General features: G+C 39.7%; 1 protein-coding gene and 1 non-coding gene across 4 annotated transcripts in view; both read left to right on the forward strand.

Annotated features, from left to right (window-relative positions):
- The window catches only part of LOC101155048 (cell adhesion molecule 2), a 303,842-nt gene extending 292,565 nt beyond the window's left edge, over positions 1 to 11,277 (forward strand). For all 3 annotated transcript variants that reach the window (XM_023962767.1, XM_023962768.1, XM_023962769.1), the window contains 2 exons: positions 5,571 to 5,693; positions 8,961 to 11,277. In XM_023962767.1, the coding sequence (XP_023818535.1) occupies positions 5,571 to 5,693; positions 8,961 to 9,079 (242 nt within the window). In that variant the 3' untranslated portion in view covers positions 9,080 to 11,277. The remainder of the gene's footprint in view (positions 1 to 5,570; positions 5,694 to 8,960) is intronic.
- Positions 11,278 to 17,312: 6,035 nt separating this feature from the next.
- Positions 17,313 to 17,394, forward strand: trnas-gcu. Its single transcript has one exon. It is a non-coding gene; the product is annotated as a tRNA-Ser (tRNA).
- The last annotated feature ends 330 nt before the right edge of the window (positions 17,395 to 17,724 follow it).

Here is a 17,724-nt window from a genome sequence, read left to right on the forward strand (position 1 = left end):
ATCCCATTAATAGGATTACCGATCAAGCCGGAGCCCATCGACGGCAAAACTTTATTGAAACTCCCTGTCGCTACAGGTGTCACAGAGTTTCAATAAAGTTATGAATACAAAACTATAAAATCCCTCTCCGAGGAAAATAGTGTTTTTGGTGTTTTTAACATCTGAAGACAGATATGACTACATTTAAGCTCAAATTTGCCTTTCTGGGTATTTCTTTATTTAAAATTGTTGTGAATCAACAGTAGGCAAGAAAAAGACGGTATTTGTGGATCAAAAACCTTGTACATCTTTATTTTCCTCGTTCTGGCTGGCTCCTGGCTCAAAACTGTACGACTGGTGAGCTCCAATATTCCTTTTTTGTTGCATCTGTAATTTTAGGTTGGGAAAATGCAGGACTGGAAGCTAGCGGAAGAACCTGTAAACAGAGAGCTCTCATGGACTTGGAGAGGAATAGTCCCACCATCAACTCAGAAGCAAATTTCTAAAGAGAAAAAAAAAAAAGCCTGCCGCTCTGCAGAAACTATGTCCTACAAAACAGCATAGGATTTGGGATTTTGGTAAAAAACGGCATAAAAATAATTAAATGTCATTTATTATGACTTAAAGCAGTTTTTATTGTCTGGTGCTGTTTACAAAGACTTCCTAAACTCTTCCAACTCTTGGACCGACAGCGATAAGTTCATGAGCAGATTCAAAGACTCTCCCTTAAACACACACAAACACACACACATAAGGACCCTGCTGCTACAGGAGTCCAGGCCTCGGTCCAGCTTGTGATTTACTGATCAGTGTGACCGAAAACGTCGCTGCACAGAGATGCATCTGAACTACTGAGAGCCAAAGAGCCACAATCCAAAGGTTGCCTTAAGGGAAGGAATTTTAGTGTTAAGTTAATTTAAAGTCGAGGGTGTCGAGCGGCAGTGTGGAGGAGGCCTTTAAACCACATGCTAAAGGAGGCTGTGTGTGACGGCTTACATAAGGAAAAACAAGGACCTGGATGGAAGCAGAGATGTTTTCTTATGATACAATAAATGGTTGCTGTACTGGCTTAATAAAGTGAAATGGCCTTAATATAGCCAGAAATGTTATATAACTTTTCAATGTATTGTATATATTTGTGTAACTTCATACATAAAATAAAAAAATAGGAACATGAAGTCAAAACATGCTTTTACTAAAAAAAAAACAGTCAAAAACCTGCAAGGTTGATGGGATATTTTAAAAAAACAACAATAAAATGTATTAAGATTAGGGAATAGGGAGTTTGGGGGGAAAATTCAAAAAGTCAAAGGTCAAACTTTGGCTGTGGCATATGATTGTGAGATTATTATAAGGGACAGCGCGCCACAAAAGGAATAAAAATGCAATTTAAAAACAGACCAGAAAAAAGGTAAAGTAATCTGAAGATTAAAAAAAAAAAACCACACCACTTTATATATAATTAAATATGTGTTCCGTGTTTTGTGACGCCCTTTGACCTGTGTGTAAGGTAAGCTGTTAAACCCAAAAAACAGTCATGTTATTAGACAGAGGGTGGGTTCAAACCAGCACTTTTGCTTCTCTAAGACCTGAAAAACGGTTCAGAAAATTCCTTAACCCTTCTGAATTTTTTAAAGAAGTTGAACTCACAGAGGCCAGGTGACAAGAAGCCCGTCATGAATATTAAAGGTAGCGTTTTCTCAGCCCAGCGCTCGCATTAAATCCCACTGAAGAGAATGTATGCCTTTGTTAAAAGATAATGCAGTCAGGAGTGATAAAAAGGTAGAAGTCGCCAGCAAAATGCTTTTTTTTTGGTTCCTTTTTCTCTTCGGTTTAAGTCAGATTTTTACCTTTTTTGAATCCACCTGTTATTTTTATATTTCTGTTTCCTCATGTGTTGGATTTATTTTTTAAGACGAAACATTTATGTTTTTATTCAACTCATAGTTTTTTTCCTTGCTCTGGCTATTTTCCTTGAAGCCTCGGTATGAGGAGCGTTATCCACTTTAGGAGAGTAACTGTCTTCAGTGCAACCCTTTAATAGCAAGCATTAGTAAATTGAAGTTGATGCTGGCAGACATGAATAACTCATGGAAGTTAATAAGTGGAGGAACTAATGTCCTCTCTGCGTGATTAAACACCAGCTCCGTTCTGAACTCTCTGTTGGGACGTCTTTGTTCAAAGGAAGTTAGCTCCTGGAGAGTAATGAGCTTATCAAGGCCAGACGGTACTGGTCTGCGCCGTGAGCTGGATGGCTCTTTTTGAAACTTGTTTTGAAAGAAGGGATGAAGACACGATGGCCGTGGCTGCACTCAGACTGCTCCTTCACCACTCAGACACAGTTAGTACCGGATTTTCCACGCTGGATAGTAAGGCACACCGTCAATGAATGGTCTACTTTGAAACCTATGTCGTTAGGCGTACCGAACTATGAGGCACATTAATTGAAACTTAGGAGTCAGAGATAAGTCCGACAGTCCTTAACTGGGTTCACAGTAATTCTACAACTTCTTTTGGATGCTAAATTTAGCCACGTTAGCGTATTCACAATACCTGCAACTCCCAACCTTGTTTGCAACATGTTAAAAAAAGATTGATACCGCTAAAGCAAACATTACTGTGACCACACTAACTACCAACACTGTTAGTAACATGTAAAAAAAAACATCATTACACATTAGCTGTGGTACACGTTGGCGCCAAACTGTACTGATCGTCGGTAATCTGTTGAATCCCTAGTCAGGTGTCACGCTTGCACTTGTGTGTATCACCTCGCGGGTGCTTCATTTCCATGTGGTCAGTAAGGGGCCAGTACTCGCACCTTAATAATGACTAGAGTGTGGCGTAAATAGGACCCGTATGACAGCATCACCCGTACGTCACCTGTGGGTGCTACTTCCTCGAGCCTTATGGATACATTTACCGCATGGATGACCTTGGTAAATTCCATTTTCAACGATGTCCTTTGAGTGGCTGTGCGAGCCTCAAGGACACTGCAAGACACACCTGCACTCCCCTTAATCCTTGTGCTATCCTAGGCACTTTAGCATTGGGAGGTGGGTCATCTAGACCCACTAGACAGTGCTCTGAACCTTTTTTCTTCAATGATTTGTGAACCTCACTGGTGTCCATGGATAACATGAAATCTTTCCACCTTTATCCAACTTTATCATGGTAGGGAGAACACGTCAATGTAAGGGTGGGGTCATCTACAACCCAAAGACCCGCAGCACCCGTCCGGGTCAACACTCCTGTACGGCTGCATGAGGTTAAGGCTTGAACAAATTATTCAGTACTAGTCCTTTTGGAACAACCACGCTCACTTCCATTTCGGGACCTATCACAAAAAAAAACATTTTTTTTTTTTCTGTTTGGATGTTCTCAAATGAAGCTGCAAAAATTCCAAAAATCAGGGCTGTAAGAAACAAATAACATCTTTTTGGTTTGGTTTCTGTACCCTGAGGAAGAACACATCTCTGCTTGTTTTGGTACATCTTTGTTGCATATGGTAAACCAATCCCCTGAACTTATCCACTAAACTATTCATCACCCTGGAAATCTCGAGGTAACACCACATCTTCCAGCTATGATGCTTCATAGCCTTGAATAGAGATGTCTCAGTGGTAGTAGCTAGTATGTAGTAACTAGTCCAAATATTTTCTTTTGACTCGAGAAACTACTTTACCTTCAGTTTGCCTTCCTGTTCCTTTTTATATTTTTAAATATGTCATTTTTGGTTACATTTAAAAATAATTAAGATAGTATCTAACTCTTTTTTTTTTTTTTACTATTTTTGAGCTGATGAAATTTATTAAAAACTTGTTCCTTTCATATAAGTGGTCAAAAAAAGGAATCCGCCCTGGTCAGCGGCAAAAAACCAAGTGGATTGTCCTTGACTTTTTCCAAACATAATTCAAATGTTTTCATGAATTCCGAATCAATGTTGTGATGTTCCAGAGAGCATTCAGAGAGTTTGACTCACAGTCCGGCCTCTTGTGCATCAAAAACATGAGCTGAGAAGCAGTGGTGGAGCCTGGAGCATCCTGAGCGTCCAGCCTGGGGCGCCCTGACGGGTGGAGGTGAAAATAAATAGGCGCCGCCAGAGGCCCTCCCCTCCTTGTCTATGCTCTGCTGGGTCCTGCCGGGGGTACATATCTCCGCTTTCTGCTCCACTAACCAAGCAGAGATGCAGTACAGTGAAAGTAGTCACGCCTGTTCTCACGAGGGCCGCCGTGGCTGTGCGTCCACTGGGAAGTGGCGAGGGGCCAGCTCCCACCCGCAGTGGAGGTTTACGTGGCAAGAGAACGCCGGCTGTTGGATTGACCGTGTGGGCAGACGTAGTGAAGACAACAGCAGGATAGGAAAAGGGAACCAATGTGGAAATCTGTGTATGGTTACGTTTACGTTTGCACACGTCAGGACATTTTCCGACTATAAGGGGCACTTTTGGGTTCGTGAAATATAGGAGGAATCTAGAATATTAGCGATACATATGAACAATTATTCCAATAACAATTGCACAGAGAACAAGTCAACTAAATTCTTGAAATCACTTCAAATCACTAAATCCCTGTAATTTTTCATCATCATTTATGGATTTATGGTTGACTTATTATATGTTTAAATAAAAATAAATACATAAATAAATAATAATATATATTATATATGTATGTATGTATATATTTGTTTTCTTCAGGAAAAATTAAGCTTCTTCTGCTTCTTCATCATCCCTGTAGCTCCACCGAGGCCGACACTTCTTCATCTACAATGCTGTCAGTTGCAAACACTGATACACACACCTCCAGTGCCCTCTAGTGGTGTTTAGTGGGAAAATAACGAACACATGAGGCTATTTATTTATTTAAAAAAAAATCACATATAAGTCCCACCCCTGGCCAAACAATGCGGGGGAAAAATGACTAATTGAGATGAAAAATGACAAAAAATGTGTTTTTTGAAGACATCTGCCTGACACTATTAGTGTCACTTCAGTTTTACCCTGAGGGGCAGGTGCAGCTGTCATGTTGGAGCACACCTTGAGCTGTGGGTGAATGAAAATTTGACTAACTCTTTTCACGACTTGGAGTCATTTTGCTTTTTCTTTTAGGCTTTTCTGGCAGTGTTGTCATTTTCTTGTGTCTAATTTCTTTTTTTTATATTGTTTTTCTCAATGAAGCAAAAAATGTGCTTTTTTTCCTGTAATTTCTTATTTACCGTGTGTTGCTATGTATCCACTGCTCTGGTTTGCATGTTGGGGACTCCTCCGGCATGTAGGTGCTCCTAAATTATTCACTTTAACCGCCTCAAAGTTTCTCTTACCTTCTGTTTTTCCGTCATTTCTCAGAGAGAATGTGGGTTTGTGTGTCTTTTTGTATCAGTGTGTCTCGTTTTTCATTAGTCTGCGTGGGCTCTGCTGCTGTCAGCTGACTGAGAAATGACAGCCAGCTCAGAACAATCTTTAATCCAGGAACGATCTGGAAAAAATCCAACTCGCCCACCTTTTCTTTTTCTTCCCGGTGCCCCCACTCTGTCACCTCACTAACTGACTTTTTGATGTTGTGTGTTTGTTCTTTTCCGTCTCTCCTCCTCAGATCCCAACGCACTGGGACAGCATGGCACTGACCACGCCCTGATCGGAGGAGTGGTGGCGGTGGTGGTCTTTGTCACCTTGTGTTTAATCATTGTTCTGGGAAGGTACCTGGCCAGGCATAAAGGTAAAAACCCTAATGGGTCATTATCACAGTAAAGTGCCTTTGGTGTACTCATGGTTATCACTCATTCATGAACAAAATGGAGCAGAAACTCTGACTTCTTATCATAAGTGCACACATACCTGTAAAATAATTTGTTTCTTAAATTGTGACTCCTTTAGTTTATGCATTTTTTTTTCCTTTGGATGGATGCGATTTTGGTACGTCCCAAACGCTGTTCTGCTAACTTCAGGGTGTGGAATAAATAGTTAAAATTTGCTAAATAAAAAAAAATATGGGTATACATTTTTTTTTGTCACACCACATTATTTGATAAAATAAGTCATTTTGATCACGCAAATTTCCTTTTATAATACCATTGAACATTTTGCGCATGTTTCTGAATTTGGTGTCCACCCTGTCATTTTGGGAAAATTGCAAATTCAGTACTGTTATTTCGTAGATTCAAAGTAACAACTGTACAATGTGTGTGACATAACAGACAGGGCAAAGATCAAAGTGGGAAAAGTGCAATATCAAAGAAGAAAAACATAGGAACTAAGGACACAACATACATGAGAGTGAGCCCGCCCCCTCACGGTCCAAATAGAAAGTACCCACTAGGTCTAAGACCCCATGCCATGTCGCAGAAGCCAAAACATATATCATAAAAACTCAGACTAAAATCATTTATATGTCACAGAAATGTATTCAGCAAGAACCAAAAATGGACATTTAAACTTGAAAGGCAAAACATATTAATGCAATAGATAGCAAGACTGAAAATATACACTCTTCTCTACCATAACCGTGTTTAGGTTCTTGAAACATAGGAGGACTCTAGTATATTAGCACTACACATAGACAATTATTCTGATAACCATAAAGAACAAGCCAACAAGTCAACGAAACTCTTTATCCTTTGTGCTATCTTGTGGGGTCCAGATGACCCCACCCTTACATTGATGTGTTCTCCCTACCATGACAAAGGTGGATAATGGTGGAGAGGATTTCATGTAATCCATGGACACTAGCGGAGATCACAAATCATTGAAGAAAAAAGGTTCAGCGTACTGTTCAGTTGGGTCATCTGGATCCCACAAGATAGCACAAGGGTTAAATCATTTTAAATCCTTAAATCTGTTGAATTCTGCATCGTCTGCGGTGCATCCAGTTCGGGTCCCTTGACAAGACCCTCTGCACTGCTGCCTATCTGGGTCTCACTGTGCCTTGGAAATACAGGGTTGTGTCAGGAAGGTCTGTGTGCGACCCCTAATGAGATACGCTAGGTGATCAGCAACAAAGGGTGTAAATTCAACATAATGTCAAAAAAAAGTGTTACTCTAAGTCAGGGATGGGCAACTCCAGGCATTGAAGCCAATTCCTGCTCTGGCATGATCTAACCTGTTGGACACACCTGAGTAGGACTTGGATATCTGGAAATCATGCAGACAAACACCCTCGAGGCTTGGAGTTGCCTATCCCTACTCTAAAGCTACGTACACATCAGGCATTTGACAGAGATTCATGAACACGCGTTTAACCCATGGTGTTCACACTGGACAAAGGATGGCCATCTTTGTCTTGTCATGAAATGCCTAATTGTTGTGATTTTATGTTTTGATTAGTCTGGCAGGCTGTGACTTCTCCTGGATGCCCTCCCCTTCTCTGAGGTCTCCTGTGAGAGTCACAGCTGCACTCTTTCTTATCAAAATCCTATAATAGGTGTGGCCTTCTTGTGTTCAACCAGACAGGCAGCTTCTTGTGTTCAAACCTTTCCTGTTTATGGTTCTGTTCACTCTGGTTATTAATACATTAATTCATTTGAGGATCCTGCTCCTGGGTTTCATCGTTGGCCAATCCGTCACATTTCTACTAGCGTATGTCCCCCACCTATAGTTGGACTTCTGTAACCCCTGTGCTATCCTAGGCACTTTAACGTTGGGAGTTGGGTCATCTAGACCAGTGTTTTTCAACCTTTTTTGAACCACGGCACACTTTAACCTTGACAAAAATCCCGCGGCACACCAGCATCCCAAAAAAAAAAAAAAAAAAGCAGAAACTCATAGTCTGTTTTGATCTACAGCCCCCCCCCCCCCCCCCCCCGGCAATCTAACGTGCATTTTTGTGATAATTGTGGCAGAAAAAGCAGGAAGTTGCAGATGTTTTTCTAAAAGATGTAATAAAAGTTAAGTTACATACAAACTGTATGTTCGTTGTGTTTTCAAGACGCTGTCCCTTTAAGCCAATGCATCATGGGAGATGTAGTGTGAAAACTGCGACAAAACGGCAGAAAGACTCGCGTCTCTGAGCTTCATGGTTTTGTTCACTTGTTCCACGGTCTGATACCGGATTCTGTGGAAAGTTACACCGCTAAAGACGAGCTTTAGCTGGTGTTTTTGTCGGAACTGACTGAGTTATGAGCTAAATTGGAACAAGGAAGTGGAGACTTTAACCACTTCTGATTGGTCAGACTGATGACATGTGATTAAGCCTTCAAGAATGATTGGTGGAGTCGTGGAGACAGTAAAAGCTGCGGGACTTTTCCTTACACAGTTATAGCTGCAGCTATTTCGCGTTACTGTCATTCTTATCAAAATGTCTTTAATAGAATCAAATAAACACAAAGAAAAAAGTATTTTATGATCGTTTATATTCCTAACTACTCAGTGTTTTATCAGGACCTGTTTGGATGAACAAAGAGCTGATTTCCTGGAGATAGGAAATGTTTTTAGATCAGTTAATGAGGGCAATTTTCCACGGCACACTTGACCATCTCCCACGGCACACTAGTGTGCCGCGGCACACTGGTTGAAAAACACTGATCTAGACCCAGTAGACAGTGTGTTGAACCGTTTTCTTCAATGATTTGTGATCTTCACTGGTGTCCATGGATTCCATGAAATCTTTCCACCTTTATCCACCTTTGTCATGGTAGGGAGGACACGTCAATGTAAGGGTGGGGTCATCTAAGATAGCACAAGAGTTAAATGTCGAAGCGGTGTAGATCTCGTGATTTGGGCACAAAGGGGAAACCGTTCAGTTCTTTGCTAGTGTCCTTCGAATGGCAGATATGGAATAGCAAGAAGTCAGTAGAGTGGCATTGGTTTATAAAGTATTTATCTGAAAACCAAATGCAAACATCATCAGGCTTGTCCGGGTTTACCAAATAAACCAAATCCATACGCCTCTACCAAATCCAAGTCACTGATTCAACAGTTCGACCTGGTTTAACTGGCAACACACGTTCATTGGCCACTTGCTTTTTCTTTTGTTTTCTTTTCTGTGCAGGAACGTATTTGACAAACGAAGCCAAAGGAGCAGATGATGCGCCTGACGCCGACACAGCCATCATAAACGCTGAGGGTAACCACGCGCATGCAGAGGAAAAGAAGGAGTACTTCATTTAGACTGCAGAGCGGAGCCGTCCAACGCTCACCCTCTACTTTCTGTCCTTTAGTCTCTATATCTTCTCTTCTCTCTGGCTGTCCCCCACTTTTTTCCTCACTTCTGGACGACCCTTCTTCGAGTCAGTGAGAAGCCCGCAGACAGAGACTCTCACCATGGGTGTTTCTATAATTTCACTTTCTTATTGTGTGTTTTTGTTTGCATTATTTTGTTTTTTAAATGATGTTTTTTAAAGGTTTGCTCTTACTGTTGAAGCTCTCACTCTTGTTAAAGTTTTTTTTTTTTTTGGCAGTCTTTTCATGTAAATATTTGAAAATCTGTATATTTCATGACAGCTTTTTACATGACCCCACCCCCACCTCATCCCTGTTCATCGTTTTTTGTTTTTTTTCCCGACGAGATTCAGGCCAAGCACACACACGGAACACATCGTCATATCCCGTGTCCACACAAACACATATCACATCAACACGGTGCCTAAAAGAAACACATGGAATTTCTGTCAATGCCTTGGTTTTAGTGTCTGTCCATTGCGATGTAAATGCTTCGTAGGTCATTTCATTGCTTGGCCCACAGCTTTCGATTACGCGTTTTTTTTTTCCGTTACGTTTCGCAAGAAAAGCTGCGCTGTTGACGCCTTACACACATCTATCACGTGAATATCTTTTCGATGGTCCACCCCCCTTTTGCCCCACCCCCTCCTCTGAATAGACTTGTGATGGTGATGCGCTTGTAAGATACGAAGAAGGTTTTCTGAAAAACACAGTAGCAAGATTCTTTAGTCGGATACGTGTAAAATACGATTCTTACCGTGATCATTTGGAGTGACGTGGCGTTTGTTTAGAGCAGAGAAACTCACGTACGATAGCTACGAAAGCTTTCCACCAACTCAAACAGATGTATAAACGCGTTTTCTGGAATTTTCTGCTGTATATGTATTTCTGCGCTGTGCGCGCTTGCAGTTTAGAGACACAGCCTCTCAGCCTGCTATAGGTTTTATTTAGTATTGAAGGTACAAAAAAAAAGAAACCACCATCATTTTCTAATGTCCAAAAGCTGTATGGATTTTGACGATCTTGTTTTTTCGTGTTTTGTTTTGTTTGTCAAACTGAAATCATTTCAGGAACCCTACGAAACGCAGGAAGCAATCTGGTGTTACTCTAAAGCTACATTCAGACCGGAAATGTGACACGCATCCAAGAACACTCTTTTACCACGTTCTTGAACACGCGTAAATGTAAATTTGAGTCCCTGATTGGTCAACGTTGAACCTGGTTTAACTTTCAACGCGCTTTTGAATGGATGTGAATTTTGAACATACATTAGACCCCGAAATGGTTGTAGATGCTCGTGTAGCGAAGCATGAGAGTTTTGAAAGCCGAAGCCAGAAACGCGTATTTACACGGATTGCAGAGGGCAGTTTGAATGTAGCAGTTTGAGCAGTGCAAACATTTGGCTTCTTCTTTTTTCCGTGTACCACTGAGCAATTCGAAGGACACCTCTTCTATGAGGTGCAGGCGGCTTTCATTGGTTGATAGGTAAAAATCTACCCAGTATTTGTTAGATTTTTCTGATTTCTACACATTCCGTTTATGCAACCCCTTTTACTTTGGTCCCCGTTTTATCTGCAAGAAAGAAAGAAAGAAAAAGGTACAAGTACCAGGCCTCATTTTGAACTTAAAAACTGGAGACAAACAGAAAAGCACAACATCTGTCTAAATGAGTTACTATTTCCCTTTTGCCAACAGCTCAATTGTCTGGAGGGGTAGCTTTCATCAAATGGGTAGCGGAAAAATGACAAAGCTGATTCACTTCGGGATGTTAAAAAAAAACATTTTTAAACAAAACCATGTGTTTGTGTTTTCAAAATAAAAAGTAGGAAAAATGTCCAATCTTTTGTCCTGAGCTCCCTGCTGTATATGGTGTCTTCTAAAATGTGGTTAAAGTGTGAAAATTGATGTTAAATTCTGGACTCCTGTATTCCTTCAAATTTGTATATTAGCCACATTATTGATTCACTTTTTTCCTTTCATTTTCCATTGCATAGACTTTAAATCAAGTGTGTTTTGTTTAAATGCGAAGCATGAACATAATGTGTAAAGACTACATTTTTTATAATACACATTAGCATGTTTTTTTTTAGTTCCTTTACATGTTTTAATTTATTTGCACTGAAGTTATTAAAGACAAACCCACAATGGATGGAGGTGTGTAATAATAATTTCCCAGAATCATAACTTTTACCTCCTAAAGCCTCCGTGGTCACTGAGCTAAAGCAAGAAAACATAATCCAAAATTCATACACTCAAGTAAAATTTGGGAATCTTGGTATGAATTTGCTATTTAAAACTTTTCTTTTTTAAATACATCCCGACATCAAAAGAAAGTTCAGACCGTGTCACACAGCCACTATACATTTTGCACATTTTCCACGTATGAAGTTTCAGTCTTACATGCGTGACATTCATAAGTGTTTCTTGTGTTTGTCATTCATTGATGTGCACAGATGCCCGTCGAGGGTTTCAGCCGACGGGTCTTTACTTTAATTTGGTTGAGAATATTTAACGTAAGTTATACGCATTTATTCAGGAAATATTAAGCAATTGTGCGTGATTTTGGCGAGATGCATACGCTGATTTGTGGCTTTCCACAACCGTTCCATGTATGTCTAAGAGAATTTTCATGCATGTCCCACAGCTGAATAACTTTTATATCGCACATACGGCGCACATATGACATTATAATTAGGTCATTGAGGCACAAATTATTAATAAATTGCATACAAACAGCGCAATAATCACGCAGTTCATGTTGCACATGGATTTCCGTGTTCTTTGCGTGGTTTAGACGTACTTCTTTTGTGGTTTAATGTCATTCATTCGTGACACATCTGTGGAAATTTCACATATAGACCACAACTTTTCTCACTTTTTCCATGTGTGTTAACGTATGACCAATTTTCATCTGTGCAATATGCACAAAATGTACCTAGAGGCTGTGTGACATGGCCTTTACACTGTGAATGTTTGTTTACATGAAAGTTTAAAGGAATGTGGCTCTACAACGCTCCTGTAAAAGAGCGCCAAATACCTGCAGGCCTTGAAACAATTCACTAATCCACTTACGGAAAGCTTAGTCTTACCATGGGCAATAAAGAAAAAGGTGGACCTTGCAGTTTGGTGGCCAATTTACAACTTTATGCAAAAAGCCAGCAATTTCCTTCATGTGTCACAATTTGAGCTCTACTGGAGTTGATCACATGTTTGGGAGTCATGAAGTCCCCATGGAAGTGGGATTTAAACTCTAGTCTGTATTTTTGGATTTTTTTCTTTTGTTTATTTCCACCTTAAATGCTCCACTTTCTACGGAGCCCCTAAAGGGCCATTGATGAAAAAAACCATTTGAAGTAAAAAAAACATTTTTTGAAGTAAAAAAAACATTTTTGGAAGTAAAAAAAAACAAAAAAAAACTAACTGGTGCGCACCAGTTAGTTTCAGGTGCGCACCAGTTAGTTTCAGGTGCGCACCAGTTAGTTTCAGGTGCGCACCAGCATTTTCGTTTTTTCAGAAAGCTTACAAGGTCCATATCCTCAACTTTAGCCATTCTCAAGACAACTGTAGCTACTTGGTGCACAAGGAGCAAGCAGGCGAGCATCTGATGTCTTCTGATACTAACTAGTGTGCACCTGATTCTAACTGGTGCGCACCAGTTAGTTTTCTTTTTTTTTTTTCTATTAAAAAAAAAAAAATTTTACTCCAAAAAAAGTTTTTTTCCTCCATTTTTTTCATCAATGGCCCTTTAGGGGCTCCGCAAGTTCCTGTCTTCATAAAACTATTTTTTTCGCTTCCACTTTGAATCCTTTTTTCTGTCTCCGATGATCAGTGATGGATTATTCACGGGGATATTTTTATGGTTAACCTTTGCAGTGGATGAGTCGGTAATTCCATAGAAAAAAATTGAAATAATTATTCAGAAGATCATAGTTCATAGAAAAGAAACCCATCTTTGTTTTGGTTGTGAAATGAAATGTAAATATATAACATGGCAATGAGGGTCTTTATTTATTTTAGTGATTTTTTTATGTCCATATTTTTTAGTGTGGCTGTATTTTATTGCCATTCAACATAAAGAAAATTGTCTTTTTTTTTCAATGTTTTTAAAATTTTGTTGTTTTCCTAAGTTTTAATTCATTGTGTCTTACGTTTTAGTATGTTTGGTTAGCGCTTACTGGTTAACTCGCTTCTGGGTAATAATTCGGTAACAGACAACACAAGTTACAGGGTCTTTATTTTTCGGGCAGAAAATACAATTTTCTTGAATTGTGTGCCAATTTTCTGGGGTTTTTTTCTGAACCCTTTTTTTTTAAAGTACGTGTTGTAGCACAGGTAGCTGTGCAGGAATAGCTACAATGTTAGCTATGAAACTTAACACAATCTTGTAAACAGACAAGTGGAAACGTACAAAAACTAACCAACCAACGATTTATTTTAACCCTTTAACATTGAAGATGTCGCCGGCGACACTTAAATCACACACACTCTTTGAACTGTCACAACTCTTCTGCTGTTTACGCAACAGAAGTAATTCCAACTAATTTTGACGTGGTGACAAGCGGCTTTGCATGTAAGTCACATTTCTGACTCGGTTGTGTCAGCACGTCACCACTCTAATGCTACATTCAGACCCGGCATGTGACGCGTGTTCTCAAACGTACCAAATGCAAATTCTTAAACGTGGAGATGGGTATCGTTAAGGTTTTAACTGTACTACTACTCTTGTTGATACTGCTTATCGATCCTGTATTTTAACGATACACTTATCGATACATTTTGAGGACGAAAAATAAAAAAATACATAACAAATTAAGAACATAAAGTGTGAAAGCGGCATCTTAACCCTTGTGTTATCTTAGATGACCCAATCCTTACATTGAGGTGTTATTCCTACCATGACAAAGGTGGATAAAGGTGGAAAGATTTCATGTAATCCATGGACACCAGTGAAGATCACAAATCATTGAAGAAAAAAGGTTCAGAGCACTGTCTAGTGGGTCTAGATGACCCAACTCCCAATGTTAAAGTGCCTAGGATAGCACAAAGGTTACTCTGACGCCCGTGTTTCCATCACTATGACAGAGTTTGAAGCCAAAGCCCCTCCCCCGCACCTGCTTTTCCTCTCTACCTGTTCACCTGTTCACATCCTCTGCAGCTGAGAGTTATTATTTCCCGCGCTTCTCAGTGTGACCTACACAGAGAGCGCAAAATACAGTCATAATAGCAGCAGGTTTACACGATAGTCGGGGCGCTGTGGCGCAGATTTAGTTAATTTAACGCGCGCTCCGCGTACCCTCTGAACAACAGCCCCGCCCCCCGTGCACACAAATAGCCAGACAGACTTTTCTTCTTCATCGAGAATAGTGAATTGAATATCGTCATTAATTAACGGAAAATTGACTGACTTGGTGAGTTAAATATGGCAGATAACGTTTATATCTTGTGGGACACCAAAAAAAAGCTACTTCTCCAGTACCGATAGCAGAACCGTTGAGGTCAGATCTTAACCATACTGCGGTCTTGAAGAATTTTAGCCCCGGGGCTCGTTCAATACCGGAGCTCGGTACCCATCCCTACTTAAACGCGGTGTTCACACTGGACTGTCGATACCTGATACTAGCACATGAACTTACACTCAGAAGAGGTTTGGTGCAAATCTCCTTTTCTTTTACAGCTTTATTTCGATATATGAAAGACTAGGTTTGTGTCCGAATTCCTTCACTATTCACTACATGGTGCACTAATTGTGTGTTCGCCATTTTGTAGTGTTGTCCGAATCAACAATTCCAAAATGGAGTTCCCTAGAAAACTCCAAGAAGTCTTTGCAAAAAAAATATAGTTTTTTTGTAGTTAGGGTTTAGTGTGGGAATTTGGACACAGCCATGGTGTCGTGTAACTCCATTAATTTCTCCTTCATGATCAATTTTTACACAGTTGACACTTCAATATATCAAAGGGGAGGTCATCCATACACCACTAACAAATCCCCGATGGTCAAACTTCAACCTGGTTTAAATTTCAACCCGCGTTCAATGGCTGTGCGTTTTGTATGTAGAGCCCAAAAACAGTAGGAAAAGCGTGCGTGAACAAAAAGGTTTTGAATGCAGAAGCCCGAAACCAAGTGGAAGTGGTCGCTCGAATGTGCGTTGCTCAGGGCGATGTGACTGTAGCTCAAAGTATTGCACATCTGTTGGAATTATATTGCGTTAATAGTTGAAGAGTCACGGTAGTCTAAAGAATGTTAACACTAAAGCTAGATATCTGCTGTTAGAGGGTTAAACCACATAACACATTAGAAAATATGTCCACAAAATGAAACATGGATTAAGAATAAATGCTTTTCAGTATAACTTTCTCTAGCAGATGTGTTCATCCGGGCTCCATCCTTTTTGTGCCTCTTTTGAAGGTGACGGTTCAGTTTTGTGCTACAGAACACTCTAAATCGACAGATAAAGACGCAGAAGCTGAACAGTTGGAAAGCCACTGAACTTCTCTGAGGACCACTCATCCACTCAGCTCCTGAATTGAGATTTCCTTTTAGCCCTCACGTCACCATGCTATCGAAGTTCCCTGTGCGACTGAAACATTGGAGGACTATGTTAGCGGGAAAATAAAAACACAATTACAAGAGTATGGCAGTTTGGGTTCCTTCTTTTATTGTTGTTGTTGTTTTTGTTTACATTTCAAGTGATCTCCACAGGTTGGACGAAGACCCATCATGTCCTGTTACAGTCTTTGCTGTACAGTTTGGCTTCAGCGCTGTCTTCTTCTGCAATATTGACAAATCAATCAACTCAAACTTTACACTATCTTTATAGATGACACAGTTGTATGTTGTGATGTGCTTTTTGCTTTTTTTTATCTCTGTCTTTTTGCATCTCAGGAATATGTTTCTTTCTAAATCTTTGTTTCCCTGCTGTCTCAAACATTTGGAAGCACCCATCTCTTTGCCGGTCACCGTAGGTCGACACCGTGTATTTATTGAGTTCAGAATGTCTGAAATGTTAATAAAAGTCCTTCCGTGATTCTTTTGGTAATTCTGGCACTTCTCTGTTATTGAAATATTTAACTTTCTTAAACAAATTCTGACTTAAAATAATGAGATTCAGCACAACACACAGCAAACAATCACTAATTCCAAGACGGTTATTGTGGTGTGAAACACTTCAGAGCTCCAAAATGTCATTTTTTCTGTTTTTGCTTGTGTACACTCAACACAAATCTTTGTCTACATCAAGTGAAGGATTTTAAAGGCAATGTCACTGACGTACTTCACAAAGGGGAGGAAACACCAGGGTTAGAGGTAGATCCATGTTAGTTCAGATTCTTGATTCATATTAGGATGTACAGAGACAGCAGGATATGTGTGGAGTGTTTCTCTGGTGTTGTCTGGGGTTTATTACTCAATTTAGAGGTTTCTTTGTATCATAAGGAAATTGTTGAATAAATAGATGCCAAAACATCTGTTCTGTCATTACTTTGCTCAAGCCATAGAAGAATGTGTGCCCCTGTAATATGTGCATCACAAACGCACATGTTCCTTTTTACACGTGACTATGTTTACTAAGCAGAGCGCACACTACTATTATTCAAACTGGAGATAATCAAGCCGTTTGGGTACAGAACACCACCATTTTAGTATATAATCATTATCTCTCAGTGGGAGAACAGCAGTGCTCCTCCAGCACATTACCCAGAATGCAGTTTGGTCCAACCAAACAGCTGTGACACATTGACTGTTTGATAATTTCAAAAGAGCATATTTTCTACAAATGTTACTTTAAATTTCTTGCCATAGAGCTTAAAGCAGTTTTTTAAACCCAAATTACAAAGATCTACCTCCGCTTGAAAGGCTTATATTTCATGCAGCCGTTTCATGATGCAATTATTGTAAAAAAAATACATAGGTAAAAATTAAAATTCATACGGCAGAATATTGAATTACAATACAAGTAGGTTTTGTTTTGCTATATGTTTGTACATTAAAGGGAAAAGCTAGTTATTTGTCATAGCCATATGTATAACAAAATGCAAAAGTTTTTTAGGTCAATGTATCATTCATTACAAAAAGGAAACGATTCAAAACTAACAACTGCCGATATTCAATTGGTTAGGGAGACTTCATAGTTCAACGTCCATCTCATTCTTTATTTTCCCATACTTCTGTGGATGACGTCGACTCGACGAGGTGGCCGAGTGGTTAAGGCGATGGACTGCTAATCCATTGTGCTCTGCACGCGTGGGTTCGAATCCCATCCTCGTCGAAATTGTTTTTTCTTCCCGTTCATACTCTGCCTTACAAGAGAAAATAAACTGAGCCTGGCACTATAATAGAAGATGTAAGTTATTTTTAAAAGTAAAATGCTTTGCAGGATTTTTTTTAAATGAATCGTCTTATTGAGACATGCTTAGCAACATGACTGAAATAGAATGATTTAGCATCATTTTCTGTATTATTTTTATGTATCTGTTTACCTATACAACAAAACTTAAAGCATCTTTATTATTTAACCCTTGTGCTATCCTAGGCACTTTACCATTGGGAGTTGGGTCATCTAGACCCACTAGACAGTGCGCTAAACCTTTTTTCTTCA

This window comes from Oryzias latipes, chromosome 14 (assembly GCF_002234675.1).
Source record: "Oryzias latipes chromosome 14, ASM223467v1".
Lineage (NCBI taxonomy): Eukaryota > Metazoa > Chordata > Actinopteri > Beloniformes > Adrianichthyidae > Oryzias > Oryzias latipes.